This window comes from Terrapene carolina, unplaced genomic scaffold, assembly GCF_002925995.2.
Source record: "Terrapene carolina triunguis isolate 2854851 unplaced genomic scaffold, T_m_triunguis-2.0 Scaffold111, whole genome shotgun sequence".
In the NCBI taxonomy this organism is placed as follows: Eukaryota; Metazoa; Chordata; order Testudines; family Emydidae; genus Terrapene; species Terrapene triunguis.
In genome coordinates this window covers 885191-901857 of record NW_020664462.1, presented here as the reverse complement: position 1 = coordinate 901857, position 16667 = coordinate 885191, and the positions used below count along the sequence as shown (strand labels likewise).

The 16667-nt window shown below is 42.5% G+C and overlaps 1 protein-coding gene across 2 annotated transcripts in view; it reads right to left on the bottom strand.

The window, feature by feature from the left end:
• Positions 1 to 16667, bottom strand: part of SMARCC1 (SWI/SNF related, matrix associated, actin dependent regulator of chromatin subfamily c member 1) — a 164456-nt gene that overhangs the window by 98986 nt on the left and 48803 nt on the right. For both annotated transcript variants that reach the window (XM_026652045.2, XM_026652046.2), the window contains 4 exons: positions 8433 to 8492; positions 7525 to 7562; positions 5212 to 5333; positions 1643 to 1714 (listed from right to left, as the gene is read on the bottom strand). In XM_026652045.2, coding sequence (XP_026507830.1) covers positions 1643 to 1714; positions 5212 to 5333; positions 7525 to 7562; positions 8433 to 8492 — 292 coding nt within the window. The remainder of the gene's footprint in view (positions 1 to 1642; positions 1715 to 5211; positions 5334 to 7524; positions 7563 to 8432; positions 8493 to 16667) is intronic.

Genomic DNA, 16667 nt, shown 5'->3' with positions numbered 1-16667 from the left:
TGTGTGTGTGTGTGTGTGTGTGTGTGTGTGTGTGTGTGTGTGTGTGTTTCGAATGGGCTGTGTCATAACTGAACAACCAAACTATTTTTTTTTTTTTTAATAAAGGTTTATTTCTTCTGTTTGGCATTCAACTTGCGCTTTTAAATCCCAATGCCAAAAATATGCAGCGTTCACTGAAATTGCAGCAAGTACACAAAACTGTGCTAAAATTCCCACTCGAGATCCATCTACCCAAATTGGTGCCATAATGTTTTACAGTGTTACCACAGATTTTAAGATTTAGTATGAGCAGACATGTTTTTACGAATCCTTTTAAACTAAAACAGAGTTTTGTCAATTTAAATATCTTCCTGTATTGTCGAAAACACAATTATCAGCCTTGTGCTATTCCACAAAAATCTGACAGTGAAATACACTTTAAACAAACGCTAAATAGCATAGTTTTACTTTTTGTGCTGACAGACATGCAATACTTTACAAAAGCAAACAGCGAAGAGTAAATGTAATTCTCTCCGTTTCATTAATCTAAAGAGTTATTAACAAAAAATAAGATTTATCTTGACAATCTCCTTTTAACCTTTCATATTAAAGGCAATATTTCCATGACTAGTTGCTAGTGTATATGAACAAACATAATTAGCTTATTATTGTAATAGGAAGATCTTCTTAAACAGATGGTAAGGAGAAGATACACCTATTAAAGCATACAGTAGGACTGCAAGGAAAACAGCAAATTCTAGAGATAAGCCAGTGATCTTGCATCAAAATGTTTATCATGTTATGTCTTGAACTGAACACAGAAGTTAATCTGGTGTACAGAGCAACCTGGCATATTTTGAGATGGTATTACAGCCAAAGAGACTTGTACACTGAAACAAAAGACATCAAAACTGCCATTCCCAGGTCTGAAAAGCAGCATTCGTAGTGAGGATCCTGTGGGAAGTGGTTTTGTTATTTTTAAACAATTGTGTAAAGTTCTGCAGCGGATGATAGGCACTAGACACCACAATGATGGCTGTAAACCTCTAGTTCAAATCAGAACAGCACAATTGCAGGTGCATGAAAGCAGGTACGTTATAAATGAAAAATGGTTACTAGGTGGCTTGGGATATTCTGTTTGTTTATGCTTACAATGGAACTGCAGAATCTCTGTGCTATATACTTGGAACTATGAACTTTTATGTTTAAACCAATGTGCTCAGGTGTTGTACATCTGTAAACAAAGATCAGTGGCAGCTAGCTATTTTCATGTTTTGTTTTATTATGTATGCTTAAAAAACCCTTAAACTTCTTTCAGAAACCATTTTACTGTGTACATAACACACTGTACTAGCTTTGCAACCATTCATCAGCTGTATTTTTCCTAGATATCCAACCTGCTTAATATTGCTTAGATATGTACAATTCTTACCTAAATCACAATAAAGTTAACTATATAAACAGATACTTCTTGACAATGGACAGACCAGGAACACCTCAATGCCCTTTACACTATTTTCTGATGCATCAGTTCACCCTTGTGTATGTGAAGGGGAAGGGGAGGGGAAAAAAAAAAAGACTACAGTTTTTGTGGAACTGAAAGCATTGCTTAGGCTTCACTAGGGAACACAGCCACATGCCTATATCTATGCATTTTACTTACATTTCTGGAGTCTTGGACTTGTTTTTCCCATTGAAGAACTCTGGAAGAGCGCGGCGTTCAATTACATGAATACTGCAAGAAAGTGTGATAAGCGACATGGTTACTAAAGAGAATATACAAAATCCAGATGCCAGTAGCTTGCGTTCACCTTCAAGAACTTTTACCCACCTGTAACATGCGCCCCTAAAGTGCTAACATTTAAAACGAACACTGCTGTTCACACACCCAAATATCCCAACACAGCATATAGAAATATATCCTCTCATTACTTCGTTTTAACCACATAAACAGAGAGTTTAGACATGAATTGCAAAGATTGTGCTTAATTCAAGTGATGGAAAGATACATGCCCAACGTTCCTTTAATCAGACTCCGAGGGAGTGAGAGGAAACAAGATTTTTAACCCATAAAACAAGATTTTTACACTAATGTTTTGAAAGTTTATAAGTTGGTAAATGCACTCGCCTGCACCCCAGTCTAATCAGTAGAGTGTATTCAGCACAGGTCTGATTGCCTCAAAAAAACCTAAATGTTTGCAATTCATATGTAATAAGCCTGCAAATATCTGCTTCAAAATCATGCAGCATTAGAATTGGGAGCTCATCGCTTTGAAAGTCAGGCAAATGCCTAAATAGGCATTTAGGAGTATTAAGTTTATGATCCTATATTTCAAAATCTTTGCACTAGTCAATTAAAAAAAAAAATTAAATTGAATTAAAGCTCTGTCTGTTTTTGGGGGGATTTTACAATCTCATTTTCTTACAAAAAATTCTCTTTCTGCTGCTGCCATGTGAAAAATACACACAAATAAAAGAGGAAATTGACTTATTGTACAGCAAAACTGAGAATACACAAAGTGCTATCAAACACACAAAGTAAACTAGCTCAAAGGATAAAGTAAAAATTCAGTTTATTTTAGTCAGTTATTTAATGCATTACATGTAAATACTATGGGGGAAATTTCAAATAAAAGTGGAATTTTTTAGTTGACTGAAGGGGGATGAAAGAAGACTTTGCCATTCTACAGCTTTTACTAGACTAGCTGCAAGTAACATATGCTGTAGAAGGTGAAGAGATTTCCGTTAGTTTCTCTCATCCTTCAAATAAAAGCATAAGAAGGAAATATGGTTTGCTGATCTCTTACTTAAAAAAACAAAACAAAGCAAACTGATCCCAAGACGTTTCAACTTTAGAGTAATTCCACCTCCAGAATTCTATCACCATAAAGCTAGTCAGTTCATTTTGTGCAATGCACACAAGGTAAATAGAATATGAAAAAGAATCTTATACCAGGCTATGAAATGTAAAGGGCAAATAGAAATTCATCTTGCTTAAAAAACAAACTTGTCAGCCAAAATTTATATGGTACTTGATTATTCAACTCATTTCTCCATGCTTTAATGGATGAGCCCTTTCCGGGGTTATGTGTATTAAAACAGCAAGGAATACACAGTATTCTGGATATAATTCTCTTGCCATCAACTGAACTATGAAATATAAAAAGAAGTCAGCCCCATTTTGTAAAAGAAGCTTAAATGGCACGGTAATGAGATTCCCTCCATAAAATTATTTTAATAAGCTCATACAATGACAACTATTTTGTATGAAGTTAAGAATTGGGGACAATTATGATGGCCTTTAGATATAACTCCTCCTTTGGAGGATGGGATGGGGGCTTGGGGAGAGAAGAAAGAACACTCCTTGTAAAAGAAAATTGTAGCAGTTTTTCCTTCAGATACTCATTCTCTCTAGTATGTATTATTTGCATTGAAGTAGTATGCAATGACACCAGTCAGGATCCTGTCATGCGAGTGCTATACAACACACACAAACATTCTTTTTTTTTTTTTGCTGGAGCCAAATGATATTAGCCTTAGAATGACTTTGTCCATAACAATTTACAAAATATTTTAGAAAATAGTGTCTAGTCTAAAGCAACAAAGAGTCCTGTGGCACCTTATAGACTAAGGGATGTATTGGAGCATAAGCGTCATAGTGGACATTAATGAGCTAATGAGCAGTTTTGTATGGGTCTATAGAAACACAGCACCAAGTTTCTCCCAGTCATGTTGAACAAACTGATTTAGCTGCCTGAGAGACCCCATTAGGATTATTACTGCTGCTGCTATAAACAGATTAATCTGGAATCCTCTTAGTAGACAACCTGCAACTGAAATATCAGGATTTTGCCTGAAAGCCCCAGCATAATTGTACCTTGATTCCGAGTGAGGCCTCTGGGTGGTACCGTAATACAAAATGTTCTCTCTCTCCAGTACCAGAGTACCTAAGCACCTAACAATCCTTTAATATATTTATCCTCACAACAACATTGCGAGGCAGGACAGTATTCTTAACATAAGGACAGCCATACTGGGTCAGACCAAAGGTACATCTAGCCCAGTATCCTGTCTTCTGACAGTGGCCAATGCCAGGTGCCCCAGAGGGAATGCACAGAACAGGTAACCATCAAGTGATCCATCCCCTATCGCCCATTCCCAGCTTCTGGCAAACAGAGGCTAGGGACACCATCCCTGCCCATCCTGGCTAATTGCCATTTTTTATCCTCATTTGTAGGCACAGACACTTTGCCCAAGGGTCATAGTTTGGCAAAGCAGAAAACTGAACCCAAATCTCAGGCTAATGCCCTAACCATTGCATCTCTTTCAAATAATAATAATGAAAGACGACAACTAAGATGACATCTGACACATACGATCATTTTGTGAAAATTTGGAAACGTGTTAAGGATGCATTTGTATAGATTAGAATTTGCTGTCACAGCTGCAACAGCCTAGAACTTCGACAAAGGAAACATCAATGTTATAACCCTAAAATGGCACACAGGCAAAGAGGTCTTCCCCTCAAATGATGGCCACTTCAGGTTAGTGTCAGTCTCTCACCTGAGTTTTGAAAACATGTATTTTGAAAAAAATCACTATAGTAAGGGCTGGGTTTCCAGACACCAGTGATTAGCAATTCTAGATATAGTCACTCATACGTCTCCTCTTCCACTCCCAACACACACCCAGCGTTGGTTAGTTCACCTAGATCTCTGAGCTACACAGTCATAATAAGCTGTACACTCCTTATAAAAAAGGATGAAGGGGAATTCAAAGACAAGCAGACATTCTTCCCCCACAGATAAAGTCCTAATAATAAGTAATCCTTTTAGAGCCAATATTTGAAATCCATGATGGTTAAACATTTCCCATTTCTAGAAAAATTAGCAGCCAAGGTAGGTTATGGGTGAGCAGGAAGGTTATTGGCAAATCTGGGACTCATGAAAACTAAGTCTAAGCAACAAGAGCCAAGGCAAGGCATACCGAAGACAGGTACTGTGCAAGCTTCTCCACCTTAATTCTAACCTACCACAAACCCTACAAGACTAAGAACAAAGAACTTCTAATCACATTAAGGTGCATTTTGCAATGGGGATAGCTGTCAAGAAGGCGCTAGACCTAAACTAAATTAATTTCTGCTTGCAACTCAACAGAATTCCAGCCCAGGTATTTAACTGGTGAAAGAAGGTCAGTAACTTTCTGAATCCTCTCCCCACATTTTGTTCTTACCAGTTGTAGTCAAACCATGATGCATAGCTTGGAATAATTATGTGATTGGTCTGTTCTGTGACATTGTCTTCACCTGGGTCAATGGATCGACTCTGATCACCTTTGTTGGGATCTTCATCTTCCTACAGCAGGAGAAAGACAATAAAAGCGTTAAAAATGGGGGGGGAGGGGGAGAGAGCATGAATAAGGACTTGTCTACACAGTGGTCTAGTGCACAGCAAGCTGCAGTGTGAATCTACAGTGTACTAACTGGCTGTGTGCAATCTGCTGCGCTATGGAACTCTCAGTGCGCTGTAGCAAGGTCCACACGCCCAGTTAATGTGCGCCGGCAATAAAAACTGTAAATACAGCATCCTAATCAGAAACTTGCAAGTCCCTCGATAGGCTATGTCTAGTACTACTGATGCCAGGGAATACTTGCAGGTGGTTAGCACGACTCAGAGGCTGACATTCCAATGTGGAGGAATGTTCAAGACAAGAGAATAAAAAAAAGCATATTTCATCCTATCCTAACCCATGAAACACCACTCTCAGTCAGCCACAGAGATTGCATAGGATCATCCAGCCCTCTACTATCCCATGCTGCTTGCGCATGTGGGCCCTAACGATACTGCAAGGTATGACCCTGAGCAGATCAGAAGTGACTACAGGGTTCAGAGTGAGGGTGAAGGGCGCAAGTGGTGTTCTCATTGTTCCTTTCAGTCAAGGGTAGGGACCCAGGGAGATACGGCTAAATCCTGGAGGTAAGTGCATGGCTGTGCTGGTGGTGTCACCAGGAGGGCTTCGGCTTCCTTGACTATGGGATCCTGTTCTGAGAAGGACTGCTGAGACAAAAACAAAAAACAACCACCCCCAAACTTGGCCTGATCCAGGATTCTTGAAGCTGTGCTGTGTTGAAAGAGGCTGTTGAGGCTTTTTAGGGGAGATTACTGGGCTGTGGCAGCAGTGTTTAAGAAGGAAATCTGAGCTGTATGCGTTGACAAACCTAACTGTTGGAGGAATCAGCCCTTGTTGAAAAGGCATGATGACATCGAATACTGTGTATGGGTTTTTGTGTACTCTGTGTGTGTGTCGGGGTGGAGGGAGAAGGGGATAGGGTGAGGTTGGGGGTTATATAACATTTCAAAAGTCATAACTGATTACAATCTGGATAGATGGCATACACCACTACAGCCATGTCTACATTAGGGCTGCTATGGCAGCATACCTACAGTGCTGTAGCTATACCGCTGTAATCCCGCAACATGGACACATACTAATGATAGAAAGAGGTTTTCTGCTGCTTTATGAACTCCACCCTCCCTGAGCGATGGCAGCTAGGTCAATGGAATATTATTCCGTCGATGTAACTGCGTCTGCATGGTGAGTTAGGTCAGCACAGCCACGGGGCTGAAGGGTGTGGATTTTTCACACCCATGAGCACAGCAGCCTAAGGGCTAGTCTACAATGGCAACGCTAAAACGCTGCCACGGCAGTGCTTTAACGTGGCTTGTGTAGTCATGGCAGAGCTCCCAGCGCTGGTGCACTGTTTACACTGGTGCTTCACAGTGCTGAAACGTGCTGCGCTCAGGGGGGTTTTTTTTCACACCCCTGAGCGAGAAAGTTGCAGCGCCGTAAATGGACACTGTAGACAAGCCCTTAGATTCTTTCTTCTCTCCCCTTTTCAAACAGCATAAAGGTTCTTCAATTTTACAGCAAACCCACATACAAATCAGATATATACCCAAAATTTAGTAAAACAAGAATAGCACAGACTGAGTAGAGTGAGTATGGGATAGGTTTTCAAAGTTGGACATGTGCAAGTGCAAACAAACCTAACAGGCGTGCACAGGTGTACATGTTAGGCACACAAATTCCACACATGCAAATAGATGCACCAAATTTTGGAAATCTGGCTCTGTCTCATCTGCATGAGTGGCCTCTAGAGGTCAGTGCTCCGCCAGAACAGTAAGGTTTACTTGGCAAATTGTTTATACATAAGACACTAGATTTTCAACAATTCAATTAATAAATTTTCCCCAAAAACAGAGGATTCAATCCTGCAGGTTTTTAAAAGCCGAGCAAAGCATGCTGAAGTTTATTTAAGTCTCTTCAGATTCCATTTAACTTATGTTTAAAAGTGTGTAGTAACCTCACAATACTAAGTAAATTTTCTTTTACTATATAAAGGAGAACTTCATATGAGCAGAAGACTCTCTCCTACAAAGGATGTATTTATTCTTAAAGACAATTTAGGAGCAGGGTACAGTTTGAGTTCTTGAAGGTCAGATGAAGGTTATTACCTACTAAACTTTTCTAACTGAACAGTTTTACCTTTCCTCCTGTAGCAACTGTCTCTTCATCCTGCTCATCTGCAAGGTAAAGAGAATTAAACTAATAAAATGCAACTGGATTACCTGCAAACCTTTGTACATCACAGTCATTTTATTGGACAGGATTTTGTTTGTTTGGGGTGGGTGGAGGAGAGACAAGAAAAAGGAACATGGACAGTGCAACATTAAAGCATAATCTCTTCTTCATGTACACACTGAGCTGCCACAGAGAAAGAGGATAAGAGCTTAATTATCCTTGCTGTGTATTTATGCTTTCTCGATACCAAAAGGTGGACTGCGGGCCAAATCCAGACCGGCAGATGCTTTTGAACGGCCTGCAAAATCTTTTTATTCATCATTATTGTTATCGGGAAGTGAAAAATGTTTCTCGGAAGTCTGGACTTTTGACTATACTTTGACCAAGAAATTTGGACCTTGACCAAAAATAAAAAATTGACTACCCCTGGCCCAGGTCCTTATTTGCAGCCCTGCACACCAGAATGTAGAAGACTCATTTAGGTCTTTAATGCCTAGAGCCCAGCAGTGCTCAGGTATGTCTCAAAGTGAATCACTCTGGTTCCCAGTACCTGGAAAGAATGGATCTGGAAAAGGCAAGTATCTGCCCCGATATACCAACCTCAGTAATAGTGTAAAGAATGTCTACAAGGGAGCAGCTTCAAGGGAAAAAGCTAATAACTTCTATCACATAAATTTGCATTAGATTGTAGAATGCAAGTACCAAATGGAGATTCCACAGATGGAAGAACATCTAAAAAAATTTCAAGTATCTGGTTTTACCACATTTTTCTTTTTTAAATATAAAAAAATTACAAACATTTATTGCACAAACAGGGGTCCATTATATGAGACAATGACTAAGAAGAATTAAAAATATATAATTTTTTTTACCTAGGTCTGCTACTGTTCCTCCTTTCACTGGCGTGTTTTCACTGTCTTTCTTTGGGTTCACTGTGAAAGTAAACAAGATTGAAAATGTGACATTTGTGCCCCCTCTATCAAGATTCAATCCTTACAAGCACACAACGTTCCCTAGCAAGCACACCTGTCTCACCTACCACACTAGCATCCCTTTGTTTTATTGGGGAGAAAAGGCCAACCCCATACATTACTACAGATATGCTGGGCTCTCCACAGTGTGTACTCCTGGGGGAATTCTGCATCACTGCGAACACACAGAATTCATGTCTGGTGCAGAATCTTTTTCCCCCGCAGAAAATACATTCTGCCAGAGGAGTGCTGCAGTTCCACCTTTCACCCACCAGATGCCACTGTGGCACGAGAACATCCAGCAGCTGGCTGCATTCATCACAGCACTCTGCTTGCACAGCCAGGTTTGGACAGGCAGAGTGGGGCACATGGGGCTGCTGGAGGAGTCACAGACTGGGGTGCAGAAGGGCTAGTGGAGGGGGACAGACTGGGGAGCAGGCTCTGGAGTTAGTGGGGTGAGAGCATTGAGCCAGGGGTTGAATGGGAGTGGAGGTGCAGGGCCACACAGAGACAGGGGCAGACGTGCCTGACTGAATGGGAGAGGCGTGGGGTCAGCCATGGTCTGCATGAGGAAGGCTCCCCAACTCCCTAACAATCCCTACCTCCCCCCCCAAAAAAACCCCAAACAACTGTTCCATACTTCTCCTACCCACATCCAACAACCCTGCAGGTTCACTCTCAGGCTCCTTCTCTCTCCCTCAGCTCTGCCGTTACCCCTGACTGCCCTAAGCCTTTGCGCTGTTTCTGAGGGATTCGGGAAATACGTTTCTGTATTGTAGTTTAAATGAATTACTTAAAGTTCTGTATTAATATGCCTAGCAAGGAATCTATGTGTCAAAAAAAATTACCTGAGTCTTTTTTTGTCTGTATTGCTACAGACATACTTGCTGACAGATATTTTTAAATAAATTACCAAAATAATTGAAACTGGCATGATTATATTGTGTTATTTGGACAAAAAATATGCAGAATTTTAAAATATTGTGCACAGAATTTTTAATTTTTTGGCGCAGAATTCCCTCAGTAGTAGTTGTGGCTGAAGTTTATTGCTGGTGTACACTGTGCAGTATCCTTAGATCTAAGCCACCAAAACTACCTCCAACTACCATGTTCCAAATCCCATAACACAGGAACTGACCTATTGTACTTCAGATTCAAAAAATTAAAATACGTTAATTACTGACGGCCATACGAACTACCAACACATAAAAGAACAATGGTCTATGCAGTCCAGTATCCTACCTCTGGCAGTGACCATACTTGTTTCAGGAAGAAAAAAAAAATCCCAAACAAACCAACAACTCAGAGGTAGATTTCCAAAGCCAAATGGCACTTGGAAGCCTAACTCCTGAAATTAGGGACCTACCCCTCTTCTCATTGCTGTACTTAACCAATTGTCCAAGAGGGATTTTATGATGTCCATAGGAGATAGTGTGGTCTAGTAAACAGGACAATGGTAAGACTCAGAGTTGGGTTCTAGTTCTGGGTTTGTCACTAACCTGCTGTGTGACCATGGGCAAGTCACCTCTCTAAGAACGTAAGAGCTGCCATACTGGGTCAGACCATAGTCCATCTTGCCCAGTATCCTATCTCCAACAGTGGTCCGTACCAGAGCTTCAGTGGAGTGTACAGAAGAGGGCAATTATAGAGTAGATCTACCCATCTTCCACTCCTGGCTTCTGATCATAAGAGATTTAGGGTTGCCCCAAGCACGGGGTACCATCCTTGACCATCTTGGATAATAGCCATTGATGGACCTATCCTCCATGAATTTATCCAGTTATTTTTTTAACGCAGTAATACTTCGGCCATCACAACATTTCATGGCAATGAGTTCCACAAGTTAGTTATCCACAGTGTGAAAAAGTACTTTCTCATATTTAAAACTGGATTTGTAATGGTTGTTCTTTGAGATGTATTCCACATGCCCATTCTACTTCAGGTGTGCGCACACCCAGTGCACTGGTGCAGTCACCCTCTGCTGCCTTATGTTGCTGTGTGAGGATATAAAGGGCAGAGCCAGCCCTGAATCCCCTCAGTTCTTTCTTACTGGGAAATCTCCAGTAAGAAAGGAAGAAGGGTGGGTCACGGAATGTGAGACATCTTAAAGAACAAGAGTTACAGAACAAGTGAGTAACCATTTTTTCTTCTTTGAGTGATTTGCACAAGTCCATTATGCCTCAGGTACCACAGAAATAGCTCAACTGAGAGGTGGGATCAGAGTTTACCTGAATAACAATTGAAGGACTACACATCCATAGCTAGCATCATCTCTAAACTGTTGCAAGATGGCATAATGAGAGGCAAAAGTGTGCACTAAAAACCAAGTTACAGCTCCACAAATGTCCAGGACAAGCATACGGACTAGAAAGGTTGCAGAGGCTGAGAGAGATCTGGTTGAATGAACTAGTACCCTACTTGGTGGTGTTAAACTGGCCATGTCATAGCACAAATGTATAGAAGAGGAGATCCACAACAAAATTCTTTGAGAAGAGATCAGAAGGCCCTTCCATTCGGTCTGCAACTGCCACGAACAATTGCGAGGATGATCTAAATGGTTTAGTTCTGTCCAAGTAAAACATTAATGCTCTCCTAACATCTGAAGTATTGAGTCTCTCCTCATGTTTATGAGTACAAAGTTTAGGGATGAAAGTTGGTAAATATGTTGCCTGATTGGTGAGAAGTTTTGGATGAGGGAGTAAGTATACCTTATCCTTGTAGAAGTCTGTATACGGAGGGTCAGACACTAGAGCTTGTAATTCACCCACTCTCCTGGCCAAGGTAATTGCCACCAAGAGGTCTACTTTCACTGAGCAGTGGCGGAACAAACAGGTAGTCAGCAATTCAAAGGGAGGACCCATTAGCTTTGTTAACACGAGGTTCAAGTCCCAAGGGGGAATAGGATCCTCTGTGTGGGGATACAAGTGGTTCAAACCTTTCAAAAAGGTAAGTGACATAGGATTGCCGAAAGGATTGCATAGAATGATCAATTGGAGGGTGGAAGGCAGAGATAGCTACTAGGTGGACCTAGATGGAACTAATGGCAAGACCTGACTGTTTCAGGTATAGCAAATAGTTCAGCAAATATCCATTACAAATGTCGTAATGGAGCCCAGACTGGGGAAATCCCTTTGTGATGGGACCACATGGAGAATCTCTTCCATTTAGCCAGGTAAGTATACCTAGCAGAAGGTTTTCTACTATTTAAGAGGACGTCTTGCAACTCCTTTGAACAGATGATCTCCTGAGCTGTTAATCACAAAGCATCCAGGCTACCAGGTGAAGGGCCTCTAGATTGGGATAAAGGAGATGACCGTGGTGCTGTATGATCAGTTCTGAATCAGAAGGAAGTGTCAAAGGAGCCCTGGCCGAAAGGCTCAGCAGATAGGAAAACCAGTGCTGGCGAGGCCACGCTGGCACTATGAGCATCACTTGAGCATAGTCCTGCTTGATTTTTTAATAAGCCTCAAGCTAGGACTGGAACCAGAGGGAATATGTAAAAGATCTTGTCTGTCCAGGGAAACAGGAAAGCATTTGTCAAACAACTTGCACTGCAACCTGCTTGTGAACAAAACTGATGACACTTCCTATTGATTCTTGTTGCTACATAGGTCTATGTGGGGAAATCACCCACAGCTGGAAAATGAACAGGCCTATATCTGGGTGGAGTGACCTTTGTGGTGGCTCGTGACAGATCTGCTCAACTGGTGCGCCAGACTGTTCTGGACAACCAGAATGTGGGAAGCTTTAAGGTGGTTCAGAAGTCTCCCCTGCAGCACTGCTTCTTGGTACAGCCAGACTGAGCTGGCCCCTCCCTGTCTGTTCACATAGAACATGGCCGTTGCATAGTCCATAAGTACTAGTACATTCCTTTCCTTGATATGGGGAAAGAAAACGTGCGACTAGCTAGTCAAATTGCTCTCAATTCTCTTACATTTATAAGGAGAGCTAAATTCTGGCCCCACAGCCAGGGCTGGTGTTAGACTTGCGGGGTCTGGGGCCAAAGCCCAAACAACTTAGCTTTGCGGGGTCCTGGGCAATTGCCCTGCTTGCCACCCCCTAATGCCTGCACTCCCACCAACCTAAGGGGGAAGGGTCCATAACCAACATTGAAGTTCGCTGAAGGAGAACAAACACATCCCATACATGTTGGATGGGCCTTCAGGTCTAAAAATATGGCCAGCTTAGTCTGAAACCTTGTCTGTGGGAGGAACACTGACTTCTGTAGCATCCCAAACCACCCCTATAATTTCTGTTCTTTGTATGGTGATATATACAATCATAGCATGCCAAAGGTGGACTGAACCATGGCTACACGTCTTCTGTAACTTGCCTGTCTTCCTGGCTCTTGGATTGGCCTTTCACCAACCAATAATCCAGGTACAGAGACATATGAAATCCTGATTTCATCAGCAATGCTGCCACCACTGTCATGCACTTTGTGAACACATGTGAGGCTGTGGACAGGCCAAATGGCAGGACTGCAAACTGATAGTGAGACTGGTTGATCCTAAATCTGAGGAAATTTCTGTGGCTTTGATGTACAGCCACATGGAATCAAGTTCTTTAAGTTGAGGGCAGCATACAAATTGCCAGAAACCATGGAGGGGATAATGGAAGCCAGGGTGATGATGCAAAACTTTATTTTCTTTAGGTATTTGTTGAGCTCTTGGTGTAGTATATGCCTGAGATCTCCTTTTGCTTTTGGGATTAGGAAGAAGCGAGAATAAAACCTCTTCCCTCTATGTAATGGAGGAACTTCCTCTCTCTCTCCCCCCCCGGTCTGGTTGGGAGCCACAGAGTGCCTCCCAAAGGAGAACTTCCTCGTGAGAGTGGTCCTTGAAAAGGGACAGCGAAGAAGGTTAGGAAGTGAAGGGTAGAAATAAACTGAAGGGCGTGTCCCAATCCCACCGGGCTTGAGACTCACTGATCTGATGCAATGAGGGTTCAAACATGTAGAAACATGGACAGCCTGTTTTGGATAACAGGGGTAGAAGAAGCTGGCACACTGGAAACCTGTAAACTGTCCTGGACAAACACATCAAATTGTTTGCTTGGTGTTCCCAGGCCATCTGGACAACCTGGCAGCAGATGAAAAAGTAGGTGGAAGTGGTCTTCTCCTGTAACTTTTGCCTTTCTTCCTAGGCTAATCTTGGTGATGAGGCATAAAAGTGTACCAATGAGACTGCTGGGGACAGATGTGCTTCCTCTTTAAGTGAGGAATGTAAAAGCCCAAAGACTTGAGCATAGTCCTAGAGTTTTTAAGGGTATGCAACTTGTCATCCGTCTGCTGTGAAAAAAAGTCAGTCCCTCAAAAAGAAGGTCCTGGATGGTTTGTTGGACCTCCTGAAAAGACCCAATAACTGGAGCCATGAACATCTGTGCATTGTAATGGCTGATGCCAGGGCTGCGGCAGCACAATCCGCAGCATCGAATGCAGCCTGAAGTGAGGTCCTGGCCATCATCTTTCCCTTGTCTTGTCTTGTCTCACTTCCTCTGGCAACTTGTCCATAATTTTTAACACAGTCCCAGAGGAAGAAATCAATGTCCCAGCAAAGTTTGCTGATTTGCAATCTGGAGTTGTAGTCCAGCTGTCCAATGAAGTTTTTTCCGCAAAAAGATCAAGCTTCCTTGCATCTTTTGATTTTGGGTTAGATGCTTGCTGATGCTGTTGCTCTCTCTCTCTCCCATTGACAGCTGAGACCACCAAAGACGCAGGGGGTGGGGGGAGGAGGGAAGAGATGTAAAAGTGTTCAAATCCCTGAGAGAGAACATGATCCCTCCGATCAGTACTTTTAGATGTAGGCAGTAGGGAAGGAGGAGTTAGGCACAACACACTTTAGTGGATTCCAGAATAGCCTCATTTATTGGGAGTGCCACTCAAGAAAGTGGCTCAGACCCCAAGATATCAACCAATCTGTGTGATCTCTTGTGAAAGACTTCCACCTGAATATCTAAGGCAGAAGCCACGGTCTTTAGAAGACCCTGGTGGGCTCTGTAATCATTTGGTGGAGGTGAGAATACAACTGCTTCATTGACTCTGCCAATACAGGAGGATCGTTCCGAACCAAAGCAGATGTGCTCAGTGCACGCCCTGAACGGTAAGGCTGTCAGGGCAGGGACAGAGCTGCTGCCATCAGAAGGTGCTTCAGTTGGACTTCCCTGTCCTTTTTAGTTCTGGCTTAAAGTCCCTGAAAATTTGGCACCTGTCTCTGACATGGGTTTGTCCTATTCGGCATTTTAGGAATCTAGAGTGAAGGTTGCTAACCCCACATCAGTGTCTCGGATGCATTGCAAGACTTGAAGCTGGGAGACTGCAGGGTGTCCCAGCAGCAGGCTTCGGTACCCAAATGGAGGGAATCAAATACAAAATGTGCTCCAGTAAAAAGAAAAATTAATTAAAAAAACCCTATCCTAACACTAAAATCATCAACTATTAAATGAGTACCAACTATATACAACACTAAGAACAGGGGAAGACTTGCAATAGCAAGGAAAAATGCTCCAACTGTTAAAGACAATAAGAAGGAACTGTGGTGGTTCGGGGGAAGCTTTGACCTTTGTATCATCATGCAGCAGCAAGAGGCAGAGGGCTTATGTGCCACCCTGACGGGTACCGCCACGGGGAAAAAAATCTGACAACAGTGCACCAGCTGCACACACAATTGAAATGGCAAGGACATGTGTAAACACTTTAAGCAGGGTCAATAAAACTTCGCTATTCACTTTTTCCATAACATTCATAATTTATAGACCTTTAGTCATCTCTTTTCTACGTTGAGCAGCCCTAATCTTTTTAGCCTCTCCTCATATGGAAGTTGTTCCATACCCTTGATCATCTGTGTTAACTTTCTCTGTACCTTCACCAATTCTAAAACATCTTTTTTGAGATGGGGCAATCAGAACTGCACGCAGTATTCAAGGTGCAGGCATACCATGGATATATATATTGGCATTATATTTTGTATTTCTTCTATTTTAATGGTTCCCAACACTATTAGCTTTTTTTGATTGTTGCTGCACACTGACCGAACGTTTTCAGGAAACTATCCACAATGCCTCCAAGATCTCTTCCTTGGGTGGTAACGGCTAACTTAGACCTTATCATTCTGTACATATAGTTGGGATTCTTTTTTCCTTTGTGCATTACTTTGCACTTAACATTGAATTTCATCTGTTATTTTGCTGTTTAGTCAACCAGTTTGGTGGAACCCCTTTGTAAGTCTTTGCTGTCAGTTTTGGACTTAACTATCTTGAGTAATTTTGTACTGTCTGCCATTTTTGCCACCCCATTGTTTACCCCCTTTTCCACATCATTTATGAATATTGTGACAGGGTCATGCCAGAGGGCTACAGGATAGTGATAGAAGGTATATATATTAGCCCCAGATTAAGCAGGTCCCTTTTCCCTGAGCAAGATAATGGGCTGTTCCAGAACAATCAGGAAGTTGCTGGAACCAATTATGTCTGGCAGGCTAATTAGGACACCTGGAATCAATTAAGAAGCTACTAGAATCAATTAGGACAGGCAGGCTAAGCAGGGCACCTGGTTTATAAAGGACCTCACTTCAGTTAGTGAGGCGTGTGCAAGGAGCTGGGAGCCAGAGGTGCGCAAGGAGCTGAGAGTGAGAAGGCATACTGCTGGAGGACTGAGGCGTACAAGTGTCTTCAGGAGGAAGTCCTGCAGTGAGGACAAAGAAGGTGTTGGGAGGCGGCCCTAGGGAAGTAGCCCAGGGAGGTGTAGCTATCACGCAGCTGTTACAGGAAACACTGTGGACAGCTGCGATCCACAGGGCCCTGGGCTGGAACCCGGAGTAGAGGGCAGGCCCGGGTTCCCCCCATTCCTCCAACTCCCTATTTGATACAAGAGGAGTTGACCTGGACTGTGGGTCCCACCAGAGGGGAAGGTCCCTGGCCTGTCCCCCAACCAACTAGGTGGGTCAGCAGAGCCTGCGGGGATTGTTCTCCTCCCTTTCCCCATGCTGGCCAGTGATGAGGTTAGCTGAGTGAATGGCAGGTTTGAGCCACTAGCAAAACTGAGGGCTGCCGTGAATCTCTGAGGTGAGCAAATCCGCCAGGACCCACCAAGGCAGAGGAGGAACTTTGTCACAATATGTTGAACAGCACATAAGAATG